Source organism: Plasmopara halstedii (genome assembly GCF_900000015.1).
Source record: "Plasmopara halstedii genome assembly, contig: Scaffold_208, whole genome shotgun sequence".
NCBI classification, from domain to species: domain Eukaryota; phylum Oomycota; class Peronosporomycetes; order Peronosporales; family Peronosporaceae; genus Plasmopara; species Plasmopara halstedii.
Window position 1 is genome coordinate 833028 of NW_020187129.1, and position 26904 is coordinate 859931.

The window sequence follows — 26904 nt, forward strand, 5'->3', positions numbered from 1 at the left end:
TAATATTAAGGAGACAAAAAAACGTTTTTCTGTGTGATCCCTCTTATAGGATAAACCCCTTCGTTTCTTCTCCAATGACATCACTTCGCTGTATTGTCTCAAAGTAACGACCACAACGCCACATTTTCTTAGCAAGATCCCTCACGACCATCGCGAGTATCATGCGTATTGCCCACTGGACGCTGTTCAGTGCGGCATTGGCCGTATACGCTGGCGTGGAAGGCGTCTCGGCGGATAAAGAGAGTGCAGCGTGCATTGCGCCGTCAGTCGTAGCCTCATATGAGCTTAAAATTGAGGATCTTAAGCAATCTAACGATAAATTACAGCGTCAAGTGGACGCTCAAGACAAGGAGAAAATTCAGCTGCTGGCCGATGTAGCCCAGGAGCATGAGATAATTGTCACGAAACTTCAAACAGAGATTGCCGCACTTCAAAATGAAGTCGAAAGCCGAGAAGAGGCCTTAAAAACTGCCAAAGCGGAGCTCACGAGTAGGGAAGACAAATTCAATACTGAATTTAAGCGTGTTTCCTCGCTTGACGATGACGTTAAGGAATTAGAAACGTCTCTTGCTAACGAACGAGCTCTCGTTGCTGAAATGAATGCAGAACTTAAGGCGGCAATGGCTGAGTTGGCCCATCAAACCAGTAGGGTTGCGCAGCTGGAGAAAAGCTACAGTAACATGGAGAAAAAAAACAAAGCGCTGCTTAAAGATCTTGGCGAAAACAAGTCCGTTGAGCTCTCTATGGCCTCGCTGTTGTCGTCGTACTATGATGATGCGCTCGTCCTGGCAGAGGAGATCGCAGATTTTGCCCAGCAGAAGCTGAATGAGCAAACGGACACGTTGGAGCACGTCCAGGGTCATATCGAAACGGCGAAGAATGCGGCGTGGGATACGTCGAGTAAGTTTTACCAGGAGAATCTGGCGGGGACCTTGGATCCGATTCTTATCGATGTACACGAGACCGTGCACCCACATGCGGAGAAGTATCTTACAGTGCTAAAGAATGAAGCTGCCAAGACTCAAAAGGTTGTTCTTATGTACTCTCGTGAAGCGTTGAGTCGTGCCAAGCGAATGCGTATCGAATCAATTGAGATTTTGGAGCAGAATGATTACGTGGCGCAATACGCACAAAAGATTATCGATGGAATTTTGATTCTCTTGGCAGTCCCGCTGGCTTCGTTTCCGGTCCGTCTCGCACTGCGTCTAATGTGGTGGCTTCTCACCACCACGCTTTGCGTGCTTACGTGTGGCTTGTGCTGTGGGGCTCGCAAGAGCAGCCCTAACACTAAGCCTAAGCTCGTGAAGAAAACAGCTAGCGTAAATCAGAGCTCAAACTCTTTGAACGACCATGTTGCGAAGATGACGTCAAAGACGACGCCAACGTTTCAGAAGCGCAGCAAGAAAGGGAAGAATTAAAATTGCTTCATGTTTAGCTAAACCTACTTGTGATACCTCTTTGGTTGCAAGCTTGCATTGAGAAGCTCTCACTCTGCGCTTTAAAAAGTCTTACGAACTAGCGTACATGTTTTACATGAAAATAATCCCAGAAATTGAGATGCTGTTGTGACAGATGCTCTGATTGACCTATAAATCAAAATATGCTTCCTGCTCTTCGCGTTGCGGAGCTGAAGTACAACAACAGTAAGGTTTCGGAGCTCATTGAACAAAAACGCCCTTCTCGATGTACCCTTTTCGAAAATACGGGAGCCAAATGTGATCATTGACGGTGCCCAATGTCGCACTTCTTCAATCTAACGAGCAATTTTCGAGCGACTGCTTTTTTATTATGTGTTCATGTTAAGTTCGGCTTGCACTAAAAGGCGTTTGTCTTTTCCCTCTGTTGTGTTTGAAGTTGGAGGTGAATTTCACCACTTGTGAGCGGCGCCACCTCAGCGCCTTGGCCACTGCTTTTTTCGGACAATCAAAAACGTTAGAATTCTTCCAGCACATTTCTACAGTGTGCGATGGCAGACAGACCTAACTGAATGTTTTGAAGAAGTGGGACTGGTCTCTTTAAGCGTCGCAATAAGCTCAATAAAGACGGGAGGAGCGAGAAATGACGTCGTCCCCAAAAATACGTCGCGCTTTTCTTCACTGCGAGCTTCGTAAATGCTGCGAAGCTGCGACGAAATTTTAGAAAAGCAACAGCAAATACACAAAAGAGGACACTACCTCGGAATATGTGCCTCCCCCGCATATAAAGACAACCATTTTTTCACCCACAAAAAGCTCGTTGTCCTACGTGATATAAATAGATCAAATGTTAGACTTATGCTTGATCCTAACATGTTTCGAGTTTCACAAACTGGTGTTATCTCCTGCGGCTTTAACTTTCCAAAGTTTTTTCTGCATCAAGACGCGTTAATAGCGCAGCAATATCGCAAAAAGTCTGTCGCACGTACTTTCGTAAGGAGACTGGTCCAGATTTCTTTGAGTCATCGGCCGTCGGGCTTTGAGGAGGCGGGGTGATTAGATAAGGATACTCAGTTTCACTAAGAGTACGCTTTAGTGCACGCATTACGATGGCTTTGATCTTTGGGTCGTAACGTGCGTTTGAATATTCCACTGCCTCAGCCTTCTTTGAGGCCAGCTTCAACTCTTCGCTCGATATATGCGAATTGCCATGGATCTTGTACAGCGACGAGCCGGCCACTAATGACATATTTTCGAGAATGGTCTCTTGATTCTTGGAAAGCCTTGCCGCTAGCATAATCTTACTGCGCTCAGCTTCCTTCATAGTGTCTTGTGTTAAGGCAAACACAGCGGCAACACGGAAGCGATCTGTCTCGATCAGTTTCGGGTCCTTGAACAAATCTTCTAGCTGTTTCGCAATCGTAGCATGTTTTAACTTCTTTCCTGACTCATCCACACCTGTTGCTAGGGTCTGCTCAATATTAGATGCACCAAGCAAAGCTGTCGCGGTAAAAATATCCATAGCTTTCCCCGCCAAGAACAGATGCTGCGATAATTTGCCCAACATCTCGCGGTATTCAGGCAACTCACGTAATCCGGCTGCCATGGCATGAAGATCCGTGCTTTTGCCGCGGCCAAGAGATGTACCTGCATTGGACACCGACAATGCTGTCATCCGTTTGCCAATCTCTGTGCTGACTCTGGCGATATGCGTGTGCCGAAATTCCACCCACTGCTTGTCATTCTCATTTAAAAATGCTGTCTTAGCCGTCGTACCAGAATTTGTTTCCGCTTCATATGAGATCTGATCACCCTTTACGTCCAACAAGTCGTACGTCATCGCCTGAAATGTACTCTCGTGCATCAAGGGTGTTACCATGTCTTGACCACGATCAAAAAATAAAAGCGTTCCCCTTTTTGGAGCGTACGAAAAAGTTGAATTCTGCGCCAAGTAATCATTCATCTTATTCTGAAACATTTGTGCCAGCATCTCCATGCGAGTATGTCCAGCTTGGTACCTCACATACGGATACTCTTCAAGAGTTGCGCAAACCGATACTAATTTATTGCTGATCAGCTGCATAAGCTCCTCACACTCTGACTCCTTTACAGTCGGTGAATACAGTGTATGGAACGCTTCGGGTATCCCAAAAGAGAATGCACATTTCTCAAGTGCAAGAAAATCTATATTCACTTCTTGCAGAGTCTTAAGACGCTGTAGCAAAGCAGGCGGAGATTTCTTTAGCTCATTGAGTATGTCTTCGTCCGCATGATGCAGAAAATATAGATACACTTCGTTATAAGTCGGCTTGTTAGGATCTTCAAAGTCTTTTGCCATGCAACGGACGTTTTGCACCGTAGGGGCTATAAGGTACACAACATTCATCTCTGGAAATGGCTGGCGCTGAAGTTCTAAGCGCTCCAACAGCGACACACCGCAGTCCGTGAGATCACTCATGCGCGCAACCGGCGTCAAACAACGTGTAGCCTCGTCGTCAACGACCATTACGACCCATCCTCGAGTGAGTTGGGTCACATGTTTGATCATTTGATTCAAAACTTTATCTTGAACTACTTTGCGGAGATCGACATCGTGAAGGTCTGCTACAGAGGTCACTGTTGCCATGGTTGCCTTTGGCGTCCGTTGCGGAATGGGAGTGATGGTCTATTACTTCAACATCCATAATGCTTGATGTGGTCCACATCAACATTTTGAGTCACATATGGCGGGAAAGCTTCCCAAACAAAGTTTTTTGTTATCTAGTAGAACGCAATGCAGAATGTCGGCAATAGTCGGCGGCGCGAGCAAACCCCTCACCACGGAGTCTCGATGCTGTCATTTTACAAAGAAGCGCCTCTAGTTGAGGTGTCGCTCGAGCAGTTTGAAGAGTTTGCTATTGACAGACTCCACGTGCTCAAGGCCGTAGAAAATTATCGCTTGCGCAGCATGCAGATGAAAGACCGCGAAATTAGGTTGGAAAAGACGCTTAACAAATACATGCCTCTGCGCTCGACTGCTTCCAGGCGTACGGGCCAGGCCGAGGATGACACAACAAAGGACGTGCTGTCGCACTTTTTTTTGCGCATGGCCTTTTGTCAGACGGAGGAACTACGCCGTTGGTTTCTGACACAAGAGAGCGCGCTTTTTCGGTAGACTCACACTTTTAGCTGGATCAAGTATGTTTGAAACCTTTGTTGACTGTAAAATGATATCGAATTTGTGCAGATATCGCTTGGATAAACTGACGAGGGAGGAAAAGATTCAATTTATGAAGCAAAACGGACTATCGTACGAAGAAGTGAGTGCGAATTTTCAGCTTATTGAGTGGTCTAGGAGTTGATTGAGTAGTGTGGTTCAGGCGACGTTGAAGGAAATTGAAGTAAGGCAGAGCAAGTTAAAAGCCGTAAGGGACGCTTACGACCTCAAGGTTAGAGGTCAACCGTTGCCAGCTTATTTTAAGGTTCCTTTTACGGAGGCACTAGATCTTGTTGCTAGTCGACGAGTATATCTTGAAGCTGGCACTGCTTACGTTTCATTTGAGCACGTGGTGTCCATTTTGTTTGCTGCCTTTCGTACCAATGTACAACATCATTATATTAGAGTATCTACTCGCAGCTGTTTCTCACAGACAATGTTGTAGTTATCGAGAGAGTTATCAGGAGCGTTCCGAAAGTACAGTCGCTCTCTAATAAGCAAGGATGAACGCCTTGCGCCCGTGTTATCGAACCTTGCCAAGCACCACATCGACGCAGATTACTCTGTTACCCCTGTTCCCGGATCGGGAAATACCATTAGACCCGACATGATTGATACTCTTGCTGTTACGTCCATGCCGCTTTGTATGCGCTCACTACACAAAGGACTCAAGCTCAATCATCATCTGAAGTTTGCAGGCCGACAGCAATACGGACTGTTTCTTAAGGGGATTGGTCTGCAACTTGATGATGCTGTCGCATTCTGGAAGCAAGAATTTTGTAAGAAGATATCGGTTGATGATTTTAATAAGAAATACGCTTACAACATCCGTCACAACTACGGAAAGGAGGGTAAGCGCAAGGACTATGCACCCCCCAACTGTATGCGTATCATCACAGGCGACCCACCCAAAACCGGCGAGTATCACGGCTGCCCCTTTCGTCATTTTGAGCAGGAGCACCTGCGTAAGGCTTTGCAGGGCATTTCAGAAGGAGACAAACAGGAGATTCTGTTGCTTGCAGAAAATCATCACTACCAAATCGCATGTAAAAAGTATTTTGAAGCTACACATGAAGGAAGCGATCCAGATGTTCTCATCAATCATCCCAACGGGTACTTCGAAGAAAGCCGAAAATACTATGCAGCGAAAGAAAAGGGAGCCATGACTACTGCTACCTGAAGTGGTGGGCTGCACGGATTGCACAGTTTTTGACAAAAGTAGAAGGCTGAACTTCAAAGTGGATCTTATCTTCTTCACTTTTAGTGATACTTTCCCTAAGTAACAATTACGTTATAGATTTGCCACAGTTCATTTTTGCGTTATTGAAATCAGATTGCGGCTTCACGTAAACATTTAAATGAGATGTCACAACTTTCCCAGCGCAATTTTGGAATGACTTGTGACATTGACAACTCTATGAAGTAATTCAACACGTGAGACAAGCCCAGACGAACCCGAGCAAGACATTGCACCACCTTGATTGCCTGGCCACTGTCTAACGATCAATGGAATCAAGATCCGACCGTGCATGTGTGCAACGTCAGCAACGTGTTTTATATGGTCATAAAATATTTTTTTTTCGGACAACTCGATGTAGAATGTATGACAAGAAATATAGTCATCATTACACAATTAAATTATTAGTATAGTAAGACTTTGACACATCAAAAAGTTCTCTGCGAAAGATGCCCATACAAAAAATGTATCGATGCTTTGGAGCTTTCCACACTATCTCGAAAATGTCCGGTAACATGTAAAATGATTTGTCTAGCGTTTCGCGGCGCACCTTAAATCGATAGCATCAGGCTATGCAACATAGCTGCTGTGGTTGACGGATAGCTTCACTTGACCACAAGCTTTGAAAAATAGACACAACAGCTCACCTTATTGTGGAGCGTTCCATGTCTTGATCTCGAGCCTTTTATATGGTGTGGTGGGTATAGAAAGCGGCAAGTGCAAGAACTAGATTGTGGCAAATCGACTGGCAAGATCAAACTAGTGATAGAGGTGGGTTCGAATATGTTTCGGACGTCTGTCGGAAACGTATAGAGATGAAGGATGACGTCTCTCTGTCCATTCAATTATGTCACTTGCTGTCAACTCAAGCCTTCAAAGCTATCCCACTTGCTTATACTGAACACGTCTTGATACTTTAAATTTTTTTGAAGCTGTCTTTGAAATTGACTATTAAAGCAAATGTCAAGTGCAATGAACATATTTGGTATTTCTTGCTCCTCGTATTTAACGTTTGTGGCATTCTTTTATCAGCAATATGTGAAGTAGAGCCTATATTGGTTTTTCTGGCGGGATTGTTGATCTATCGATTACAACATACAAGCAATGATACCTGAGTATTATATGGTGTATAATATTTTTATAAATACGACAACTTCGAGACTTGAGACAAGACCAAAGATAAAACATGAGCATTGCATTTTTCTGAGACGGGAATTCATGCCGGTTGCATCATCTACGCGGAAAATGACGACTAAGCAGATCAATCGTATCATCGAGAAGTTGGATTGGAAAGAAGTCGAAGCTGCTTTGTTCTCTGCCGAGCGCGATGCCTCGTATCCAGGTTTGAGGTTTGCAAAGCCTCATTAAAGGAAGGAAGAGATACGTCAAGTCAAAGTATCAAGCACTTAAATCGAGGGCAATAGCATTTGAAGATGGAAAAATCTACATCGTCGAGCTTCCAACTGGACTCCACGAGACCTTCTCCCGTTTCCTAGACGTTGCTCTGTTGACTGCGACTGGGACATTCGATCAGCATTTGGAGTCGCGTGGATCGGCCTACGTGGGAAGTCTCCGAAAATTCGAGCCCGATTGTAGCTTTGGTCCTGCTCCTGGTGTTGGCTCCATTTTTCCCGTAGGAATGTCATGGTCCGGATACCACACGTAAAGGTGGAAGTGGGCGTCTCGCGAGGATGGACCTATTTGGATAGAAAAGCAGATCTATGGAGGAAATTTCCTGGTGTCGAATATAATTTCTGCATTTGTCTATCACCAGTGCTGCGAGTTCGTCAGTATAAACTCTACACGGTGGATGATGCTATCGTTACACCGACCATTATAACATTCAACTCGCGCCATCTCTTAGGCCTCGTTATACGTCGTCGCATTCCTCCAGGCTTCTCTCGCCCCAATTTTGTGTTTGTTTTATTCCCGCTCATTGAGAGGTTAATTCGTGAAGTCGTGTCTAGAGTTCAGGCAATCAAAAATTTGACCGGAGAGCTCTAGAATTTATTGTCCAAAATAACTTTTTGTGAGATTTCCATTTTGAATTTCACTGAGCAATTTTCAAACAACTTTGAAATATTTTCCGTTCAGTCAAGATGTCAACGATTTTAACAGCAACAATTTATTTCAATACAAAATTATATAAATATACGCATGAAGGAAATCCATGAAAAGGTCGAAACTTATAGCTTAACGTGTATTCTGCCATAGGTCAGGAGCTGAATCCATCCGCCAAATTCATCAAGTACTTCCACTTTGAACACAACGAGATATAAACCTGAAGCTAACACTATATTCACCACGGACAATGTAGATTCGACCATAAAATGTCATTGCCCTAGATATAAGTGTCTGATTCTCGGCTTGAGGTACCTCTCCTACCCTTCTAACGAGACTTTGACCAGGATCGCGCTCGGTTGAGAACAAAGCAGATTTCACTTCTTTCCATTATTTATCGGGGTGTTTTGCATCAAGCACTTGTTACATTTACTCAAACTTTAATTCAGTTGCAAATTTGTTTTCCAGTCCTCAAGTCGCCCTTCTTTCTTCCAAGAATAATTACAACCTTGATCCAGGGCTAATTAGCTCTTCCGTTTAAAATGTAAACTGTTTTTCTCAATTTTATTTGCGGCAAGTTACTTTATCAAATTCTAAAAGTTTTTCTTTCCAGATAGTAAGACCTGATTAGATCCAGCCAGGTAGTGACTTGTTGTTAAAGTGAAGCCACATCATTGTATGGTCACACTTATTTGTGTGAGCCACACCCTTTATGCTAGGGTACGTGAAACCCCGTTACAAAATAGTATTTCATTCCAAGCTTCCGGTCTCACTTGTCTCTTTATCTACTGTTTTTATTATGATAGACCAAAAACGGTCATCTCTACGGTGATACGGATAGGTATCTCGGACACGGAGTTAATGCATGACGGTTCCAACACAATAGGCGACATATTGAGAGGGGATGAAGACGGGTCCTTTTTTCTCTATTCCGCGAAGGGTAAGAACGGATCAGAGGTAGAGGAGTGAAATATCAAATAAAATGCGTTGTAGAAACTACTGCAGAAATATTCATTCATTCGCCGCAAACAAGTTCTATCTTAACGAGAAGCTTATTAACTGACCCTATTCCGCAAGACGAGATGTTGTTATGCCTTGCCTCTAGTAGTTTCTCCAAGAGTACGTACTTACATTTGGCTGACAATTTAAAGTTGTTTACTTCACAATTTCCTTTCTTCCCTTCTGCTTTCATGCTGAAAAGGAGGAGAGAAGGAGCAGAACGCGCCCCATTATGCCGCCTCATTCGTCTGCCTCTTCATAAAAATCTTCGGTACCCCCTTTTAGTCTATTTGACGGACTCCCACTTATCATGATCATCAACAGCAGCGAAGCGCAGCGATTGTTGCTCGTGATTAGCAAGCATGCCACATCTTCCTGCCTGTGAAAATTGTCCCAGGTTTCAGGAGAGGGTTGCTAAATTATCGCTCTACACATACAACTGAGTATTCTATACTGTAAATTACTGTGGTACGTTATTATTTTTGAAGTTGCACATAAATAATTACGCCACTGAATGCTTTGGGGCGTGACTGATTTCGGGCTATGTTTACGATTAATACCGGTAAGGGCATGACGTCAAAATATGACTCCACCAATAGGCTTCTTGAAGGTCTAGAAGGGTAGGCTTAGAGGTAGCACAGAGTTTAATCAATATTCTCGCTTCACAATTTACTTTTAATCGACACACCAGTTCAACTATTAATTAGAAGGTCAAACCTCAATGTATTTACATACCTAAGAGAGGACATAGAATCATGAGCGTTGCCTTTTTCGGGACAGAGATTCCAGATATTCGTCGCCAGTTGCACCATCTGCTTGGAAAATCACGATCAAGCAGATAAACTTATCATTAAGAAGCTGGATTAATGTCGAAGTTGCTTTATTCTCAACGGAACAAAATGACTCAGATCCTGATTTGAGGTTTGCGGAGCCTCATTAGAAGACTGGGATAATTACGTTAAGTCAGAGTACCAAGCACTCGAATTGAGGGCAATGGCGTTCAATGATGGTGAAATATACATTGACGAATTTCAGGTGACATCCAAGAGGGCTTCTTGAATTCTAGACATCACTTTGCCAAACGCAACAGGAACTATTGATTGAAACTCGGTGTCGCAGAAATCGACCTTCCTTAAAAGCCTTCGAAACTTGAGCTCAAGACAGCTCCAATTGTTGACGCCATTTCTCACGGAGAGCGTCGAACGTGGAAGTGGGCGCTTCGCAAAGGTTGCCACATTTGGACAGAAAATAGATCAATGCGAAAATTTTCCGGTATCGAATATATTCTATGTATTTTTATGTCACCAGCGCCACGGGTTCGTAAGTAATCGCGTAAATGCTCTCCCACAAACAAATCCAATTGCTACGGTTGATCAGGATACTATAACTATAAACTCGCGCCGTCTCTAAATCCTCGTTGGACGTCAGTGCATTTCTCCTGGCTTCTCTTGTCCCAATGATGAGTTTGATTAATTTTCGCTCGGAATGAAATTTATCCACAAAATCCAGTTGTGTACGATTCTCCATCAAAGATAATAACGATCCGGTCAACCGCAAAAAGTATTAAAAATGACCGCCAAAAACAATTTTTTGTGTTCGGAATTCCATTTTGAACATCACTGAGCAACATACCAACAATTTTAAGAATATCCTTAAACATAATTAATTATAAAGCATAAAAGTTATACCATGATAGCTACAGGTTTCGCTCTCCATGAAAGGCGTGATACAGTTCGTGTTTTGGAATGACATTTGACGCACAGAGGATCATCCGAATTGAGTTCATGTTACCGAGGAATAAGTCTAGATAAATTCGATTCTATACTTCTGTTTGAAACTTTTCGCGATAGGTCGAGCTTTGTACGGCACAACAGAATCGTTTTGATCACGCTTCTTGGCATAGACCCATCGTAATCCAATTGTGCGATTTTTCCACTTTTTTCCTTGATAATCCATGTTTGGTTCTGCTCATGGGATCAAAGCTCAGCTTCAACAGCTTCATGCAACTTTGCTGTTTCATCGCCCGCCATAATGCAGTCGGCAAGCTCGTATCATTCTCACTTCTCATTACGTACGCGAGAACAGCATCAACAATACGACTTTTTCGTTGTTCCTAGCACGTTTCGATGTCGGTGGACCACCACTTTCTTTTTGTCTCTTTATCATTTGGGTCGTTCCTTCGCATCAACATCTGCTCATTTCTTCGTTTTGTATTCTTCTCTACAGACTGAAATTTCAAATGATCTTCTTGTCGTTTATAGAGAGATGAGCGATACTCTGCTAGCTCCGATGGTTTTTTTAACAGAACGCTCCGAAGGCATCAGCTGCTGCATGCCGACACTTGATGTATGCACGGCATCGCCCATTTCGACGTCTCCGACTAGTTCTTCGATGGTTTTCAAAGGTTTATCACGAATTGGTTGTTGATCCACTTGGTTTTGAAAATAGATATCATCATTGTCCTTCAGAACTTCTATTGTCGCTTCTGGCGGTAGCGCTTGCGTGAAATAAATGTCGCCTATTTCACGCTCATCCAACATCACAGAGTGAAACACTTTATCCTTGGCATTTTCCAGCTTATATATCGTGTCGTCGGGATGTGTTTTAATCTTAGAACTATTGATCAATATAGCTGGTATGTCCACCACTCCCGCGCACCATTCAGTCGAATAGTTAGTTTTTTTAGTAAAGAAAATTGCGGGCTTTCTCCATGATAGTCCTGTTCATGCACTCCGCCACCTTTTTTTGCTAATGCTACATGGATCACAAGGACGATCCTGTTCCGCTGACTTATGTTTAAAACGGATCACAAGGACGATCCTGTTCCGCTGACTTATGTTTAAAACCGTTTTGTTCACGGATTCTTTGCCGCTGTCGAATATCAACATTTGATACGATCACGAATTCATTTTTTGCAGAGAATTTCGAATTTCTTGAACTTACCAGCAACATCATTCTTGCTTTTGATTGGGGAAATGGTATTTTTAAAAATCCACAAAATTAAGGATTTTGATGAAGTCTGCAATGATATGTGGTGCACACGATCCAGAACATGTGTCGTCTTTGTTATCAAACGCGAGGGATATGCAGCGACTGTCCGCAAACCCTTCAAACTTCCAGCACACAAGTTTCTGTTTCCTGCTTGATTATTGGGTGCATATTTCGCACTTTGACCTGGTTATCCTCTCTGCTTGTATTTGCTGCGACAATCAAGACATTTACACATTATCGAGCATAGATAAAACCTTCCAAATAACGCTTCACATAAACGCAATGGTCCCTTGACGCCATTTTTCACAAGGACACAATATAAGGTATGTCTCAGGAATTTGCTGCTTGATTCAATCCGTAGATGGATCTTTTCAGCTGACATACATATTCTTGAGTATTGTTGACATCCAGTGGAACATAGAAACGTTGTCTGTTAGCACAATGTTGAAAAAAGCAGTATTGACATCCAGTTGGTCCATAGTAGCCTTCAAGTTGAAGTTTGAGGGCATGACGGCGTTCATTTTGGGTATTGGAAATGACCATGTCAGGTCAGCTAAAATACTTATGATCGAGCAGACGCCACTTCGTTCGGAAGGATGTGCAAGAAAAAATTAGAAGGTCGACTACACCGACAAGAAGCGTCAATATGCAGATATGCTAAAGATGGCACTAGGACTCCAAATGCTTGCATTTATAAGCAAGCCAATGCTAAGGAGCCACGGGTATCAACGGTGAGTGAAAGCGTTAATATGACACTGCTTAATACTGTTGAAGAACGACATTCCAGGATTATGTCTAATTTACATGAAAAGATTCACATGTATCTGCTCGAAAGATCTGCTTGAATTCGCCTAGTGGTTAAGGAGTGGTGGATTCAATTTCCAAGATTGGAGTCTCAAATCTCTCAAAGAACAAAGTTTTGTTACGCTGTGTTCAGTTCTCACTGTGGGTGCCTCGACAGTGCTTACGTCCCCTCATCCATTTTAATGGTTTACAGACCAAATGTACATCATTACGGCAGAGTAATTTGGTATAAACATGGAAACGTTAGGACAAAGAAACATGATAACAGATACTACAGATCAAGGTCTGACTTAATGCCTGACCTTGCACAACTACCTGCACAGAAATGCACTGAAGCAAAACAATTTAACACGATGGTCGACTTGATGCAAGCAATTCAATGCTTCTGTAGTTGCAGCGGCTAAACAGTTAATTCATCACCGAACGCTTTGCCCCAAGAACCCCCCAAAAAAAAAGCTACAAAATTGCGAGACTTTCTATTGCTATTGTTATGGAGAATACATTTAAAATTATGTTTTGAGCAAATCTACTCAATTTAACTAGCGACTCTTTCCTCCTCTTAATAATCTTGCTGAAGTGAATTGTTATGGCTGACCCACTCTATCTCTGCTAAGGATCTTGTAATCCTTCACTCGGAAAGTCAGTTAAATAACTGGCATTATAGTGCGGTATTTTAAAAGAATATCCATTTTTGGCTGAAGGAGAAGAATCTGCTACCTTATCTTTTATGCATTGCATTCTTCCATTATAATGCCAGCGAAGAATAAGAATTCACGCGATTGAAGAAATAACTGATGCATCAAATATTTTTCGTAGTTAGCACGTAGCTATAGAAGCACGGACGAGTGTAGTGTTGTTAACTCAAGTGAGAAAGGTCTCACTTTTAAATTCACGTTTTGCTCAGACATGCCTCCCCCACATTTTCAAACCGCTTCGACAAAACCATGATTGACAATCGACACGACGTTGCAGGTGGTACACCCTGGCAATATTTCATCACCCTCTCACAAAGAAAGATGTTGTTCGAAGCGCCGCGCTGAGTGATCATGATAAATGGCGCCAGAATATGGTAGCACTTCCTTACTTTCACGATGAGTTTCCTTTGCCATACCGAGTGTTTTTAAATACCAGTGATATCAGCTCTTATGACTCTTCATTGAAGTCGCTGAGGTACAAACTCGAATTCGAACGGGTTGAACAGCAAGTTCTGGTGAAGCTTTGATTCCGTCGCCTTTTAGCTTAAATAACCGATCGGCCTCAAAATCATGCAAAATGTGAAAATGAGATGCTAGTGAGCACTCGTCGCCTGCATTGTAGCTGAAACAGAGTCGAGTGAAACAGCTATCAAGTCGCTTCTAGCACAAAAGGTACGTACATAATGAGTTGGATATTAGCCCCAAGGAGCTTTACGCAGTTAATAAAACTGTTCACTTCATTCTTAATCCATGGTCGCTGCCTGGCTTCATATTGATATGGAGTCACATGCACAAAAAGATTGAGTTGTCTGTAGCAATGACAAATGCAAAATCACGTTAGCATCTCAATATGCCGGTATCAACTACTTTACGTATGCATACTCATATCGAGCGAGCACTGCTAAAGCTGATTTATCCGTAGGGAAAGCACCTTCAAGAGACCCATTACCCGAGTCCAGCCAATGAATAGAGTCAACCTGGGCAAAGGAACCAACCAGCATCGAGACAATCAGTATAGATAGCAAGCAAATACAATTCAGATGTCTTTGGGCTTGACATGAATCGAACATACAGCTGCAAAAAATTGTCGCGTACTGGCGTACACAGATCCCTGTCGAATTTGACCGTTGTTTGAGCGCTTCTTATTAAATGAGTACCGCACTAACTCCGTCACAAGTTGGTTTAATACAACGCCACCCTTGCTGAACCCCAGTAAATGCATTGGAAGCACAGTTGACACATTCACTTGATAAAGTATAGGTATTACAAATCCAACCTTCCTTTCAAAGCCAATCAAATCTGTACCTCCTTGTTGTCTTAAAGCCGCTTGTGTATTCTGCATAAGAAATGCCAAGTGCTTTGTCGCTGAAGCTGTCGGATCATCTGCATCAACAAAGGGAGATAATGAAGTCTATACCTTCGCCCAAAAATACTATGCGTACATTGTATCGCCGCCCCATATTCGTTCGTCCTCACGAAATTATCGTAGCTACTATAGGCACCGTGTTTGAAGCGATGAGGTCGTATAATCCAAACGTTGCACGCTTCTCCAAACTTTTTACTTAGTAGCTCAGCCACTGCCTCGTAGGAGTACTCACAATAATGGGCAAAAGGGCCGGTCATCATTGCTGTCTCAAAGTCTTGAACATCTCCGGGAAAGAAAATGATATTATAGCAAGCTGTAGCGCATTTTGGAATCGACAGAAACAGCTCGTTCTCTCTACATATAAGAATATCATGATTATAAGACCCACGATGATTTATGTTCGCATTCGTACAAACCTGTCGATCCACCCGTGGCTGCGTAATCTAAAGGTTAGTCGTTCGTTGACGCTTTCTTGGTTACTAGGCGATGAAGTGGATGCATTCATGTCTTGGTTAAAGCCCAGAACGCCAAGCGTGGTCGCCATGAAGTTCCACATATACGAAGGAAGGAACGTTGAATTTGGGACCCTCAGTCTGATGTAATGTAATTTCTGCACTACATTCTAGGATTATCAATTTTGAAAGCTCTTGACCAATAAATGTCTCAAACAATCACACTGAAAGAAAATTATAGACTGCATTAAATTATGAAGGATACAACTGATTGAAGAACAATGATGGAAAAGAAAGAGGATGCTAACCCTAGCGGTGTTGTCGCGTCTCTCAACTGCTTGAACGATTCTGTTGTTTCGATCATTCGCTTAGATTTATATTTGCCGATGCGCTCTTTGCAAGACGATTGACCAGTAAAAACAGTGCTGGGTGGACAAGTAAGTATAAGGATCAATTACTGGACGCGAAAATTTCCGGTATCTGATAATGATACAAAAATACACGAGTCCATGATGACATGCTCCGTTGTTTGTCTACCTAAACTCCAATAAAAACGAAGCCGATTTGTCGAAGCATAGCATCGATCCGCCGCCAGTTCAGGTACATATTTAATGCGTCGGTAGAAGTCAACGATACTGAAAAGTCGCTTGCCACCAATTTATTTTCTTGGCATTGCAAGGTTAAAAAGGAAGTTTCAGTAGCGGGGTGTTTTGTCACGCTGAAAGAGGGTGGCGAACTTGGTAGAAAGAATTTGACAGCAATCGCAATTTATTAGACTCTGTCTTACGGTGAAATTGTCGAGGAGTCGAAACATTCAGCCTTAATGACTTCGGCATATTTACTTCTGGCTAATATAACATTGCGCCGCATCCACCAAATGCTCGAACGATGGTGTCATTTGCTCAATACAGAACGACTTGCTATCAATAGGGTTCTCCTTAAAATTTATAGCCTCATCACTTCTGGCATAAACACTAGAATCTACATGCACCATCTCCTTTTGGTCCAAGTATGACTTGAAATTTCGTTGGAACGCTAGGGGTGTTACGTCTTGCGACGATTATTAGTGGGCGTGCTAAGGTTGCGGAGTGAAGTTGGTCAGGAAGCGGCTCGAACAGATATGCGATGAAAGAGTGGACAGGTTGACTCCAGGTAAAGCTAACGACAGACTCCTGAAGTGCTAACTTCCCCATAGTGAAATGAATAGAAAAGCAGCAGGACACACTCCTCAAAACTATTAAGAAACATCTTGCTGCATGTGAAATGACTTCACCGAGCTCAAAAATTTGTCGAGAAGTACGAGCTTGCATCTACCGGTGCGGCAGGAAAATAAGAGTTTTACTTCAACTAACTACAACATATCTTCTTACTGGCAAGATGGAAATGCGCCACAACTCCTTGATCGTTGTGGATGTAAGACTCTTTTTCATGCTCGGATCGCCTTTCTTCGATTTCCTGGGGGAACTCATTTAGATAAAATGAAGCGGAAGCCTATTGGTCAAAAGCAGGGATATGTGCAAGCTTCTTTTTTGCTACAAGCATAAACAATCCAGTGCTACTTTGCGCTTTGTCTAAATTGGTCTATCTGATTGCTCATGTAGCAAATGAAATTTCGATTGTAGATTGCGGAGTTGGACGAAGTATCAAGTATTCGCATTATATATTGTACTTGCGGACAGCGAGTTTAGTGAACGCTGGACCTATTCCACACCACAGTCGTAACATGTCTGCTGTGGGAGTGTTCTATTTCTCCAGAAGCTTCTCCCGCGATCATAGTGTAGGGGAGCTGCATTTAGCACAGGATCCCATTGTTAAGGCCTGTTGGCTTCTTTTTGTAGACGGTGAAGAAGTTTCCACAAGCAGAAGTTTGTCATCAACAAAACATCTAATTTCATTTTGTTGTGGTGAAGGCTTTTGATTACAACAATTATTTTAAACAAACATAAAATCACACCTGATGATTTCATGAAGCTCCCAAAGAATGGATGAAATGTGGCGAAGGAAATGACTGAAATAGCATCCAGCAACGTCTTCGGCAGCATAACGCTGCGCTCGTTGTCATCGTTAATCTTTATTCTATATATTCAGTAAGTATTGACCTTTATTATTATTCGCATTTTTTATTGTAAGTAAGGCGTACTTGATGCAATATGTGAATATGCTTGATACGAAAAACTACTCCGTGAAAGATGGTTGTTGAGGACTACTTATCTTCTTACAAGCCTGATGCCAGCTTGCGGTGTCGAATGCAAAGTCCTCCCTTACGTGCTGCTTGAAAGCACTCAGGCGCCGCACAACGCTTCCCTCCTCCATGGCTGTAACAGAATCCTCCAGCCTGTGCGCTCTTATTACAAGCTTTAGAAGAACACCGCTTGCCACCACCGTGCGAGATGCAGAAGCCACCGCCATGTGCGCATTTCGTGCAATCATGAATTTTACATTGTTGCCGCCCACCGTGGGTCATGCAGAATCCTTTTCGTCGCGCAACACTGCTGCAGCCCATTACTTTGCACTTGCTTCCACCGCCATGAGCTTTGCACCGCCCGCCGCTTTGTGCGACAGTCTGGCAACCATCGTAGTTGCAACGCTTGCCGCCGCCATGTCGAATGCAAAATCCTCCGGTCAGCGCGTACTTTTGACATTCAGTAATTCCGCATTGGCGCCGGTGATGGATATTCTTGCGACGTTTTGTTGTTAGATTAGATGTTGCTTCAATGGACAGCAGATCACTAAGTGACAGCATGCGACGGCTTTTTGCGCTAGTGTTAGAATTGGTAGCTGCAATAGAGTCATTTAGGCCTACTGGTGTCATTCCAGGGCTAGTTGGAGACCCTACGACGGGTTTAATTAGAGTGGCAGCGGGAGACATAAGCGCGGTATTGGAAGAGCCAAGGTTGAAGTGTTTAGAAGCATGGCGTAGTGGAGGTAGTACCAAAGCGCCATTATGTGCTGCATTGATGGTAAAGAGCGAGTCAATGCTGGGTAGGCGTGCTTGGTTGAATTTGTGTCGTCCAGTGATAGTTGGAGTGGTGTAAGTCGCTAAATGGGTTAAGATTGTAGCCGTGACTTGAAGGCTGTGGAGGTGTTGATGGTTCTTCTTGTCATTGTGCTGTGGACAGACACTCATGCTGCTGAGTTGGGCTTGAAAGTGGTGTGGTGTTGCAGGTATTGTCAGTAATGCAAATGTAGGAATGAGACGTACTGTCGGCTTTAAAGCAGATTTAATGCTGATGTCTCTAATCGTAGTTGTCTGCAGACAGGCTGTACGTAAGCATCTTAGGGCACGAAAAGGAGCAATATCTTTGCAGCGACGAAAGGCTCCGTGGCTCCTCGCGTGATCTTGCTACGCCAAGCAAAACTGCACCGTATCCGGGAGTATCGAAGTCAACGTATTATAGCCAGCGACGCTTGACCACGGAGCATTGTTGACGCCATAAAGTCGGTTTAGCATTTATCGACCGTGCCGCGACTGTAGTTATTGCAAGACAAAGCTACTTGCATAACGGCATCACGCGCGGGATGTATGGTGTCTCGGTGGCAGTACAGAATGATGTTTACATAAGAGTACATTCACCATTTACTGGAGCCCAAGATCCAGCCGCCCAAGTACCTTGCATCATTTTGTGTCTTAGTGGGGTGAACCTGTGCAAATGCATGACAAGTTGAAGCTGAATGATGTCTTTAATTGAGTCTATAGCTAAAATCCCTCTGAAACATTATGCTGGCTTTTCTGAGCGGCTACGACAGTGGGTCCACGAATATTTCCGGCATACAGGTCAGTTAAAATCTTTGTTGTGGCTATGCCAGACTCGGGTTACGTCTTGTTTTTGAACGCTAGTCAGTCAGGTCACCGAGGTGTTGAAGCAGTGTTGCTTATAGCTTGCGCATTGTGCTCGAGACTGGAGCTTGTAAGCGTTCGTACGCAATCCCTGTTGAGTTCGCGCAAAGGGACTCAACGTCAACATGAGCGCGAACGCCTGCTTGTCACTATGGATGCGACAGATGCCTCGAAACGGCGTCTGATGTCGATGCGTTGAACAATTCAAGTTGCCTTAGATCTACGTGTTGCAGGGATCCTTAAAAGCCGTCACTGTGGTATATTACCGTATGTTCAGCTTATGGAAGCGCTCGAAACGTTGCGCTGCGATGGTGACCACAAATACCTTAGTCCTTGTTATGTAGCATGTGCTGGATTATATTTCATGGTAGTGCCCAAAACGACTTTCTTTGCATTCTAGGCATTTGTTTGACCTTTCCGTGTTGAATAATGAGTGCTCGATTGCTGCTGAAGCGTTCTTGAAGCAAAGTACTGCGATGCATGAAATACTTTCTGAAACGACAGAATGAAGTTATCACTTTCTTCAATAATGTTTGGGTTTACGACAACGTGATTGTTGACCAGACAGAGCCACTGCAATAGAGGCAGAATCGTGCCTGGTGTCACTGACCTACTAGCCATTAGGAATGTAATACCTTGTCTATGGGGTCAACTCTCGATCACATGTGGTTAACTTATTAAACAGCAGGTACGATGCGCAATTGAGTGTGTCTGATCTTGACACTTCTGAATTCGACATTTCGTCAGCACGTGGATTCCAAATTTATTCGTCACACCAGCTCGAATAAATACTAACAGCACGCACCATCCGTATCTGGAAAAAGTTATTCAAGGCAGAGATTCAAGAATAATTTGATTCAGAAAGGAAACAGGTTGCCAGTCCAATGATGGCGATGCTTAAGGACATATTGAAATGCATTATACATGCAGATCCATAACTTCTTCTTAACTAATTAGGAATTGCTCAAGCACCAACTTCATATTAGAAAATTCTTGTCACAATGTCTCATTTGAATAACTTCTTAAAAGAAAAGAAAATAAGGTTAGAAGTATGTATACCTTCGAGCCAACATCGACACTCTCCATGGTCGTAAGAGATCATAAGAAATCGCTATTCCGCACCATTGTTGTGACCAAGACTTAATGACGAATACGTTTGACATGATAAGAATATAATATGAATAGACTTTGCTTATGATAAGGACCCACCATGTAATAGCAAATTTTATATAAGAACCAAGACACCATAGCAAAAATAGTTCATTCAAAATCCAAGCTGCTAAACCCTAAGTGGACGATATACGAGCACATGGCCCTACAACCAATGGATAAATGTACCCCGAAATATTTTTTAGGAGCATGTATCGAAAATGCAAGTAACTTTCATTTGCATAATGGCACGCACAAGCTTGACCTACAGCCAGAGGCACGAGCTGGTTGCCTATGCGGAAATTACCCTCTTCCTCAACAACACCATCTCGCTTCATGAGTACTATACGGGTTCGGCAAGACCATTGGTCGTTTGACGGTTCCTAATATCAGATGATGCAGCTTCAAGCTTGAGAATTTGAAGTTATAAACTCGCTTCATCGGTCCATTCCGGGCAGTGTCATGCCACGGAAATGCTAACAATATCGACCTGCAAAGCTGGCTAAGGACACGTCCAAAGTTTCTCGTAAGAGTTCTCAAACCCTATCATCGCGACGGTGCGATTTCTAACTTGGATGTAGCGCAGGGTCATACGAATATGCCACAGCTTCGGCACGAATTCAAAAGTTGAATACCTTAGCGACGTCGCCTCAGCATCATTATCGCGAAGACGAGGATAATCGTGTTCTTCATAACGCGACGAGCGGTTGCGATAGTCGGAATCTCGACGAGAACCAGACAAGAAGTCATACGAATAACATAGACGAGCAGAAGTATACCCACGCGAACCAGAATGAGGTCGCTTTGCAGGACGCTCTGTATCATCAGCGGTAGCAGCGGGTAAGAGGACTTGTAGAGCCTGCAACGATCGCCACATTCAATTTTTTATTGCATACCCAGGCGAGTTTCCATGACGCCATGCGAGATCAAGCACTTCGTAAACGACGCGTCGAGTATCCCTCACGTGTTGTCGCGCCATCGACACTCGATCGATCACCTCGATCATCTACTGGTTCACCAGCGTAAGGAGTTTCTCTACGTTTGTCAATCGCAATTTCAAATAAGACGATGACTGTGGAGCAGTCACAGAAGAATTAAAGGAATACCTTTTCAGACCCCCCTTCTTGATCGACAGGGTAACTGATACTACCACGTCGAGAATGTGGTGGCGTAGATAATTGTCCGCTGTCGAAAGGATCTCCTGGTGAAACGGCTGGGTCATCTTGTGAGCGAAAATACGCGGAAGCTTCGTAGTCGTATCCTTCGCAATTGTCCCGATATTGTCTTCGTGTTTGATGCGGGTCCAAAGACGGACTTCGCTTAGGTGATTTGTCCCCTCTCTCTCTCTCGTCGTAAATTCGACTGATGACCGCTAGTACTTCGCGTGCATCATCAATATCGGAGTGTACCGATTCTGCGCTGTCCCAATGGGCAAACCGAAACAGCTCCTCGCGTACCTTTAACAAGTTTGCAGCAAAAAATGCGCTTTTTGCAAACGGTGGATATCCACGGATTTTGTTGCACAAACATATGCTCAGAATCGAATCAAGTGTCGATTGTCTGGACGGAATCCAGATTGGATTCCTGGCTGGAGTACGGTATGTACACGAGACTTCATGATTCTCTTCAGCACGTGTAATGGGCCCGGTGGCACGGAATATGCGGTTCGAGTCATCACTCGAGCTTCCATTTGACTTATGAGTTCGTTAAGCTCAGAAATGATGCCACTTCATCGAGCGCGAAACTCGTCAAGACGATCAATGTCACTATAACGCAAATGCGCTGGACGACTGAGCTCGTCAATGGGTTCTTCATCACGATCATCATATGCCCACGCTGGGCATTTGATGCTTTGTTCTTACTCATCGTGCAAAAGCGCTGTTCGACGTAGAATCGAATAATTATTCAAGCTCATTTGCATCCATGAATATAGGTGCGATCTTGCTCAGCTCTCGTCGTCGATGCAGGTCGTCTTCAATGGGTTTCATTACGTGTGAAATCACGAATAATCGAATCTCAGAGCTAGAAAAAATTTGAAGGGATTATGGGCAAACCCACTTTTGAGTGGGTGGGTGGTGTTCTGGGTCACGCCCGTTACACATGTCGTGTAGATCACTTACTTGTGTGGGTTAACATTACTATATACCATGTATAGTATACATCCCTCAATTCTGTCATATCAGAACCTCGCGGCAGTTAGAAGTACAGGGCAGTTTAAGGCATACTAGATATAATAAATGTCACTTCACCTTTCCTCCCCTTTCAGGTAAATCAACGTCTGGCAGAAAGCGAGCAGCAAGCAGTGAAGCGTGTCAACTGATGCAACTGCTTTAAGCCTGTTTCGGTAAGATTTGTACACGAACGGGCAACTCGTATTACATATACCATCCCATGTTTTAACGAAAAATTTGATCGCTGTCGGAACGTCCATGCGCAAGACGTTGCCGTCAGCATCGAACTGGTCAATTTTCAGTGTTCAAAAAGCTCTTACACTAACAGTTGAACCTATTGGTGATATTCGCGTCCAGTAGCTACAAGAAAAATGTCGAGTTGGGCGAGATAAAGCATACACGGACGCTGACGAGCTCGTTGCTATCATAAGACGACACGTTGTCCACGAACAGCAGCACTTTTCGGCTGCATCTTGAGGTTGAAGCGCCAAAGCCATTCCATGACTTCTTGTTCTCGTAGAGCAAGACATCAAAATGCTTTTTGTTCACTCCCGAAAACAGCGAGTATTCTTACTGAATGACGGCTGAGTCCATCTTCTCGATACCTGACATAATGCAGTACAGACCGACAGCAATGCGCACCTTGTCCCTCTTGGTCCCACGGATCTTTCTAGCTGCAAGAGACCTTGTGGGAGGAGAGGCTGGCTCATCGAAAATGAGGTACGGCAGGCCGTATAGAAAATGAGCCATAGTCTTATCTTCATGGCTTAGTCCTTGTCTCCCTATTTAAATTTGCCCCTGAATTTCGCCAAACTGAATGAGGAATTTGCAAAACTTATACTTTCACTCCCTACCGGCCCTGGGTCAGAAGACAGTAGCGCACAGCTGTTCGTTCGATCCCGCAAACGAGCTAATTCAAATAGGGTAATGCATTACGAAATTGACTTACTCACCAAAATTGCATCACCCAACGATGATCCTTACTAAGGCAACGATGCAAAGCCCCTGACGCTTTGTTTTGTGCAAAGCATGAATCGGGATTTAATGAGATAAAGAAAACCTGATAGTCGGCTCTGTTTTTCTGTATCCTAGTAGCTAATGGCGTGCGGCAAATCTTTACTAGCGTATTAAAGGTCAATGCGGCCACAGCTCCAATATCCCTCATCCCAGAAGATTGTGGGCAGAAAGAAAATTAATGGAGTGCAAACGTCGATTCTTGGAAATGTAATGCGGCAGAACGGCATGATTGATTGCGTATTGTTCAGCGTCCTGCTTGTGATAGAAAGTGATGCCCTGTCACTGCGGTGAACACGTCGAGCACATTGCTGTGGGAGTTACTGGTTACGGTGGTGGTGTTGCCTGACGCACCCACGGCATTTAATCGTTTGGTAAATAAGCTGTCTGGGCTACATCGCGACAAGGCTTAACCTGTTTTCGGCATTATATTCATGCAAAGTCGCGCGAAGCACGAAAATCCGAATGTCGAACACCACATTGATTACTTACGAGTGTATGCGCTCAAATAAAAGATAAATCTATTCACTAATATGGACAAGTGTATTTTCAGCGTCGAAAAATTGAATTGCTTTATTGGGAAGAATGACATGCGGTCAGATCTTGCGAGAAAAGGTCATTGTTGATTGGCTAGTATCTCTGCTAAAAGCGTTTGAAATGTAGGCTGAACTGGTCGAATCTTTGCACAATTATATTGGTATGGCACGACCTTCGCCACATTACTTATAAGGAATGCTAAATGTTATTTAAATGACGTAAAGAGTTTTTTGATCGCGGTAGAAGTGGCTTCCTTGTAGGCTGAAGAAGTTACTTTCATGCACACCCGGAATCTGAGTGTATGATTGCGTATGGGAGTTGCCAGCTGAAAGTTTCTGCAACCAATCAACCTGTCAATGATCACGGCCTAGTGCAATGAAGAATGCACTTGCTTTAACCAAAGCGATTTGTGCTCAATACAACCATGCGTCGATGTACACAGCGAAGTCGTTGCCAGAACTTTTACCGAGAATTAGCCCAACTATCTTTGTGAAGGCATCCCGAAAATGCCGTTGAGATAAGGTACGAGCCGGGTCGGCCTAATTTGTGGCGGATGTGCTTTCGCGTCTCCCGACTATGATCTATCGCTTGTCTCTTAGGTGACATCGCTAATCGTTAAGGTTATATGCTCAACCCACGGGCCCCGAAAAACATTTAATGCGCTGCTGACATCTTGTAAAAGCTAGGCGTTTGATACGTCAGACACCGCTTTATCAAAGTGCGCGGTTGCACCCTTCGCCACAATGTTGTATCACAGCATTGATCCGCGGAACACAAAGTGTGAATTAGTGCCTCACGATGACAGGACAAATGAAGCATAACAATCTGTATGAGGTACATGATACCACTTCGATGGCGCTAACGGAAGTGAAAACATAAATTGCTCAGGAGGCGCTATGTATTGGTGTGAGTGCCCGTCATATCATATCTGAATATACAATCTTATATATACGAATGTTTTAATAAATATAGTTTTGCCGCTCGCAATGGCTTCCCTGGCCCACCTGCTGTTCTCGGCCGCGTGCTGGCAGTCCATCAGTATGACTTTTATATATTAGGTTTTGGTCCTTCAAAGATGGCATCCAATTATACCGGTATTGTTACCTGCGTAGACCGTCTAGACGTTATACAGCATCCCGTTGCTGACAACGATAACATACTTGGCTTCTAGATTCTTCAGACAAGAGACAGATTTATCCACCGCAGCGCTCCTTACTAGTAAAGGCGGTCAATCTTACGATAGAAAGTCACTCGGTTGAAAGTCGCAACATGTTTATCATGGAGAATACTGGGGCTGCTATCAGCAGAAATTGAGGTGATGAATTGTTCTCTGCCGCTCAAATCATTTGTGAGACAACGCCCTGGTCGGAAGTCCGCTTTGCTAAGCTTCGTCAAATCTAGCGAGACGGCGTATTAATCTACCTAGGCGCAATATGAGGCGTACACGCAATTCGCAAGCCCCTGGTACCTGAGATAGATTTCCAACGGGGTATGGAATAAACCGACTGCTGCTGCTCATAGCGCACACTCTCACTCTAGAAAGTGACTTCCTGTGCGCTGAGAAAGCGCTTATTTTGCACTGCGCGCGAGGGAAAATTAACTTTTGGCTGATTCCGAAGCAGTTCCGCCCATTCTGCAAACACATTAGACCGCGACTCCAGCCATGGATCAGTCACTCACCCTGTTACGGATAATCCTTGAAACAGCTTTCATCTCCAAACCATTCTGATCAAATACCAGTCCCCGGCTTCATTAACGGAAAAGGCTTTCGCTGAAAGACAAGCTCTCATCACTGCAATCAAGAAGCACTATCGTGCACAGACTATTATTTTAGCACATCGACGACAGAAAACTCACCTTCAAGTGCTATTATGGCGGGCAATATCCCGATTATTTAGAGTTGACAAACAAAAGTCACAAAAGACAGATAGAGAGTCGTTTTCCGTTTTCCAACAAAGCAAACTTCTATAAGAAAATGGGACAATGGACGATCAGAAAGACAGTTAAACAGAAGAACATTTCATCTCCGGCAAGTTTACATATATATACTGCTCGACGATTGACTGGAGAAGAAAAATAATCGATGCAGACGTGGTGAAAGGTGGTACTGAAGCTGCTCATACCCTGGCCTACTTGAGAGACAACCAGTTGACTACTAGAAAAGAAATATACAACGAGAAAGTGGTCGCAAGAATAGAATTTTGTGACGGGCGCTCGCCAACCCAAGCATTGTACAATAAGATATGTGCTGGAGAATTTATCGTCATGAAAGCGTGGTCGTCCGGTAGATAACAAGGCAAACCGAAGAGAACAGTGACTCCATAAGCACACTGCTAGTCGCTAGTTTGCTAGTGTCGTCTCCCCCGTCAAAATGCACGTCTTGCAATGTGCAAGCAACAGTGGTTTTCTTATTGAAATAAATTGATTTACAAACCAAGGATTATATTAGTACTATTCATAAAGAGGAGTGCTATTTGCCCCCATTTGGCAACCGTATACATTACGTTAACAGCCATGTGTCCCACACACTTTTCTAAAATGAATACATTCTTCACGATACTTCACCTGAGTGCCCGAGGAGGAAACATACATACCGTACTAACGATACTTACCTCGAAACAATGAGAATTGCTCAATGGAGTACAGGATGATTCTGGATGAGCATAAGCGAGGAGATAACGACTAGTCGAGCACGAACAGCTATGTATACTAACGCTAGGAATACGTCGTTATCAGTATTATTGATGCCCTATGATCTTGATGTCATGAATAGAGTTCCTGAGGTAAAAATGAAGTTAATTAAACCTTTTTGATATTTAATCTTTGGGAGAATAAAAAAATGCCCCAACTTTTGCCATATATAAGAAAATATCCCAACCTTTCAAAGAATAAAAAATACCCCAGCACGTAAATTATCACCAGGGAGCCGTAATATTACACAACAGAAGATGTATTGTATTAGGAATGAATTAGCATAAT

At 43.5% G+C, this 26904-nt stretch overlaps 10 protein-coding genes across 10 annotated transcripts; 6 read left to right on the forward strand and 4 right to left on the reverse strand.

Moving 5' to 3' along the window:
* Window positions 1-161: 161 nt before the first annotated feature.
* PHALS_03154 (uncharacterized protein) lies at window positions 162-1418 on the forward strand (the record flags this gene model as incomplete). The annotated part of the gene is made up of 1 exon (XM_024721842.1): window positions 162-1418. The coding sequence occupies one exon, from the start codon at window positions 162-164 to the stop codon at window positions 1416-1418; it is 1257 nt and encodes a 418-aa protein (XP_024572978.1).
* Window positions 1419-1815: 397 nt separating this feature from the next.
* PHALS_03155 (sec1-like family protein) lies at window positions 1816-4041 on the reverse strand (the record flags this gene model as incomplete). Its single annotated transcript, XM_024721843.1, has 5 exons — window positions 1816-1906; window positions 1980-2122; window positions 2175-2240; window positions 2309-2348; window positions 2405-4041. 5 exons carry the CDS (start codon window positions 4039-4041, stop codon window positions 1816-1818), a joined length of 1977 nt encoding a protein of 658 aa, XP_024572979.1.
* A 147-nt stretch (window positions 4042-4188) lies between these two features.
* PHALS_03156 (dna primase) lies at window positions 4189-5791 on the forward strand (the record flags this gene model as incomplete). The annotated part of the gene is made up of 4 exons (XM_024721844.1): window positions 4189-4565; window positions 4642-4714; window positions 4775-4996; window positions 5057-5791. 4 exons carry the CDS (start codon window positions 4189-4191, stop codon window positions 5789-5791), a joined length of 1407 nt encoding a protein of 468 aa, XP_024572980.1.
* A 1275-nt stretch (window positions 5792-7066) lies between these two features.
* On the forward strand, window positions 7067-7852 carry PHALS_03157 (uncharacterized protein; the record flags this gene model as incomplete). Its single annotated transcript, XM_024721845.1, has 3 exons — window positions 7067-7190; window positions 7273-7510; window positions 7558-7852. The coding sequence occupies 3 exons, from the start codon at window positions 7067-7069 to the stop codon at window positions 7850-7852; spliced, it is 657 nt and encodes a 218-aa protein (XP_024572981.1).
* Window positions 7853-13839: 5987 nt separating this feature from the next.
* PHALS_03158 (Conserved developmentally regulated protein) lies at window positions 13840-15308 on the reverse strand (the record flags this gene model as incomplete). The annotated part of the gene is made up of 7 exons (XM_024721846.1): window positions 13840-14020; window positions 14079-14207; window positions 14281-14375; window positions 14471-14643; window positions 14704-14781; window positions 14841-15118; window positions 15181-15308. The coding sequence occupies 7 exons, from the start codon at window positions 15306-15308 to the stop codon at window positions 13840-13842; spliced, it is 1062 nt and encodes a 353-aa protein (XP_024572982.1).
* A 189-nt stretch (window positions 15309-15497) lies between these two features.
* On the forward strand, window positions 15498-17134 carry PHALS_03159 (uncharacterized protein; the record flags this gene model as incomplete). The annotated part of the gene is made up of 5 exons (XM_024721847.1): window positions 15498-15531; window positions 15776-15816; window positions 15896-15956; window positions 16818-17057; window positions 17127-17134. 5 exons carry the CDS (start codon window positions 15498-15500, stop codon window positions 17132-17134), a joined length of 384 nt encoding a protein of 127 aa, XP_024572983.1.
* An 823-nt stretch (window positions 17135-17957) lies between these two features.
* Window positions 17958-18554, forward strand: PHALS_03160 (uncharacterized protein; the record flags this gene model as incomplete). The annotated part of the gene is made up of 4 exons (XM_024721849.1): window positions 17958-18176; window positions 18238-18247; window positions 18336-18381; window positions 18473-18554. The coding sequence occupies 4 exons, from the start codon at window positions 17958-17960 to the stop codon at window positions 18552-18554; spliced, it is 357 nt and encodes a 118-aa protein (XP_024572984.1).
* Window positions 18555-18934: 380 nt separating this feature from the next.
* Window positions 18935-19253, forward strand: PHALS_03161 (uncharacterized protein; the record flags this gene model as incomplete). The annotated part of the gene is made up of 2 exons (XM_024721850.1): window positions 18935-18991; window positions 19059-19253. The coding sequence occupies 2 exons, from the start codon at window positions 18935-18937 to the stop codon at window positions 19251-19253; spliced, it is 252 nt and encodes an 83-aa protein (XP_024572985.1).
* Window positions 19252-20225, reverse strand: PHALS_14910 (uncharacterized protein). Its single transcript, XM_036407288.1, has one exon. The coding sequence runs from the start codon at window positions 19673-19675 to the stop codon at window positions 19451-19453; it is 225 nt and encodes a 74-aa protein (XP_036263003.1). The 5' UTR covers window positions 19676-20225; the 3' UTR covers window positions 19252-19450.
* A 5235-nt stretch (window positions 20226-25460) lies between these two features.
* Window positions 25461-25715, reverse strand: PHALS_03162 (uncharacterized protein; the record flags this gene model as incomplete). The annotated part of the gene is made up of 2 exons (XM_024721852.1): window positions 25461-25580; window positions 25647-25715. 2 exons carry the CDS (start codon window positions 25713-25715, stop codon window positions 25461-25463), a joined length of 189 nt encoding a protein of 62 aa, XP_024572987.1.
* Window positions 25716-26904: the final 1189 nt, after the last annotated feature.

Bases quoted from the DNA above. Each gene is read 5' to 3' on its own strand.
- PHALS_14910 (XM_036407288.1), bottom strand. From the start codon at position 19,675: ATGGCTAGTAGGTCAGTGACACCAGGCACGATTCTGCCTCTATTGCAG.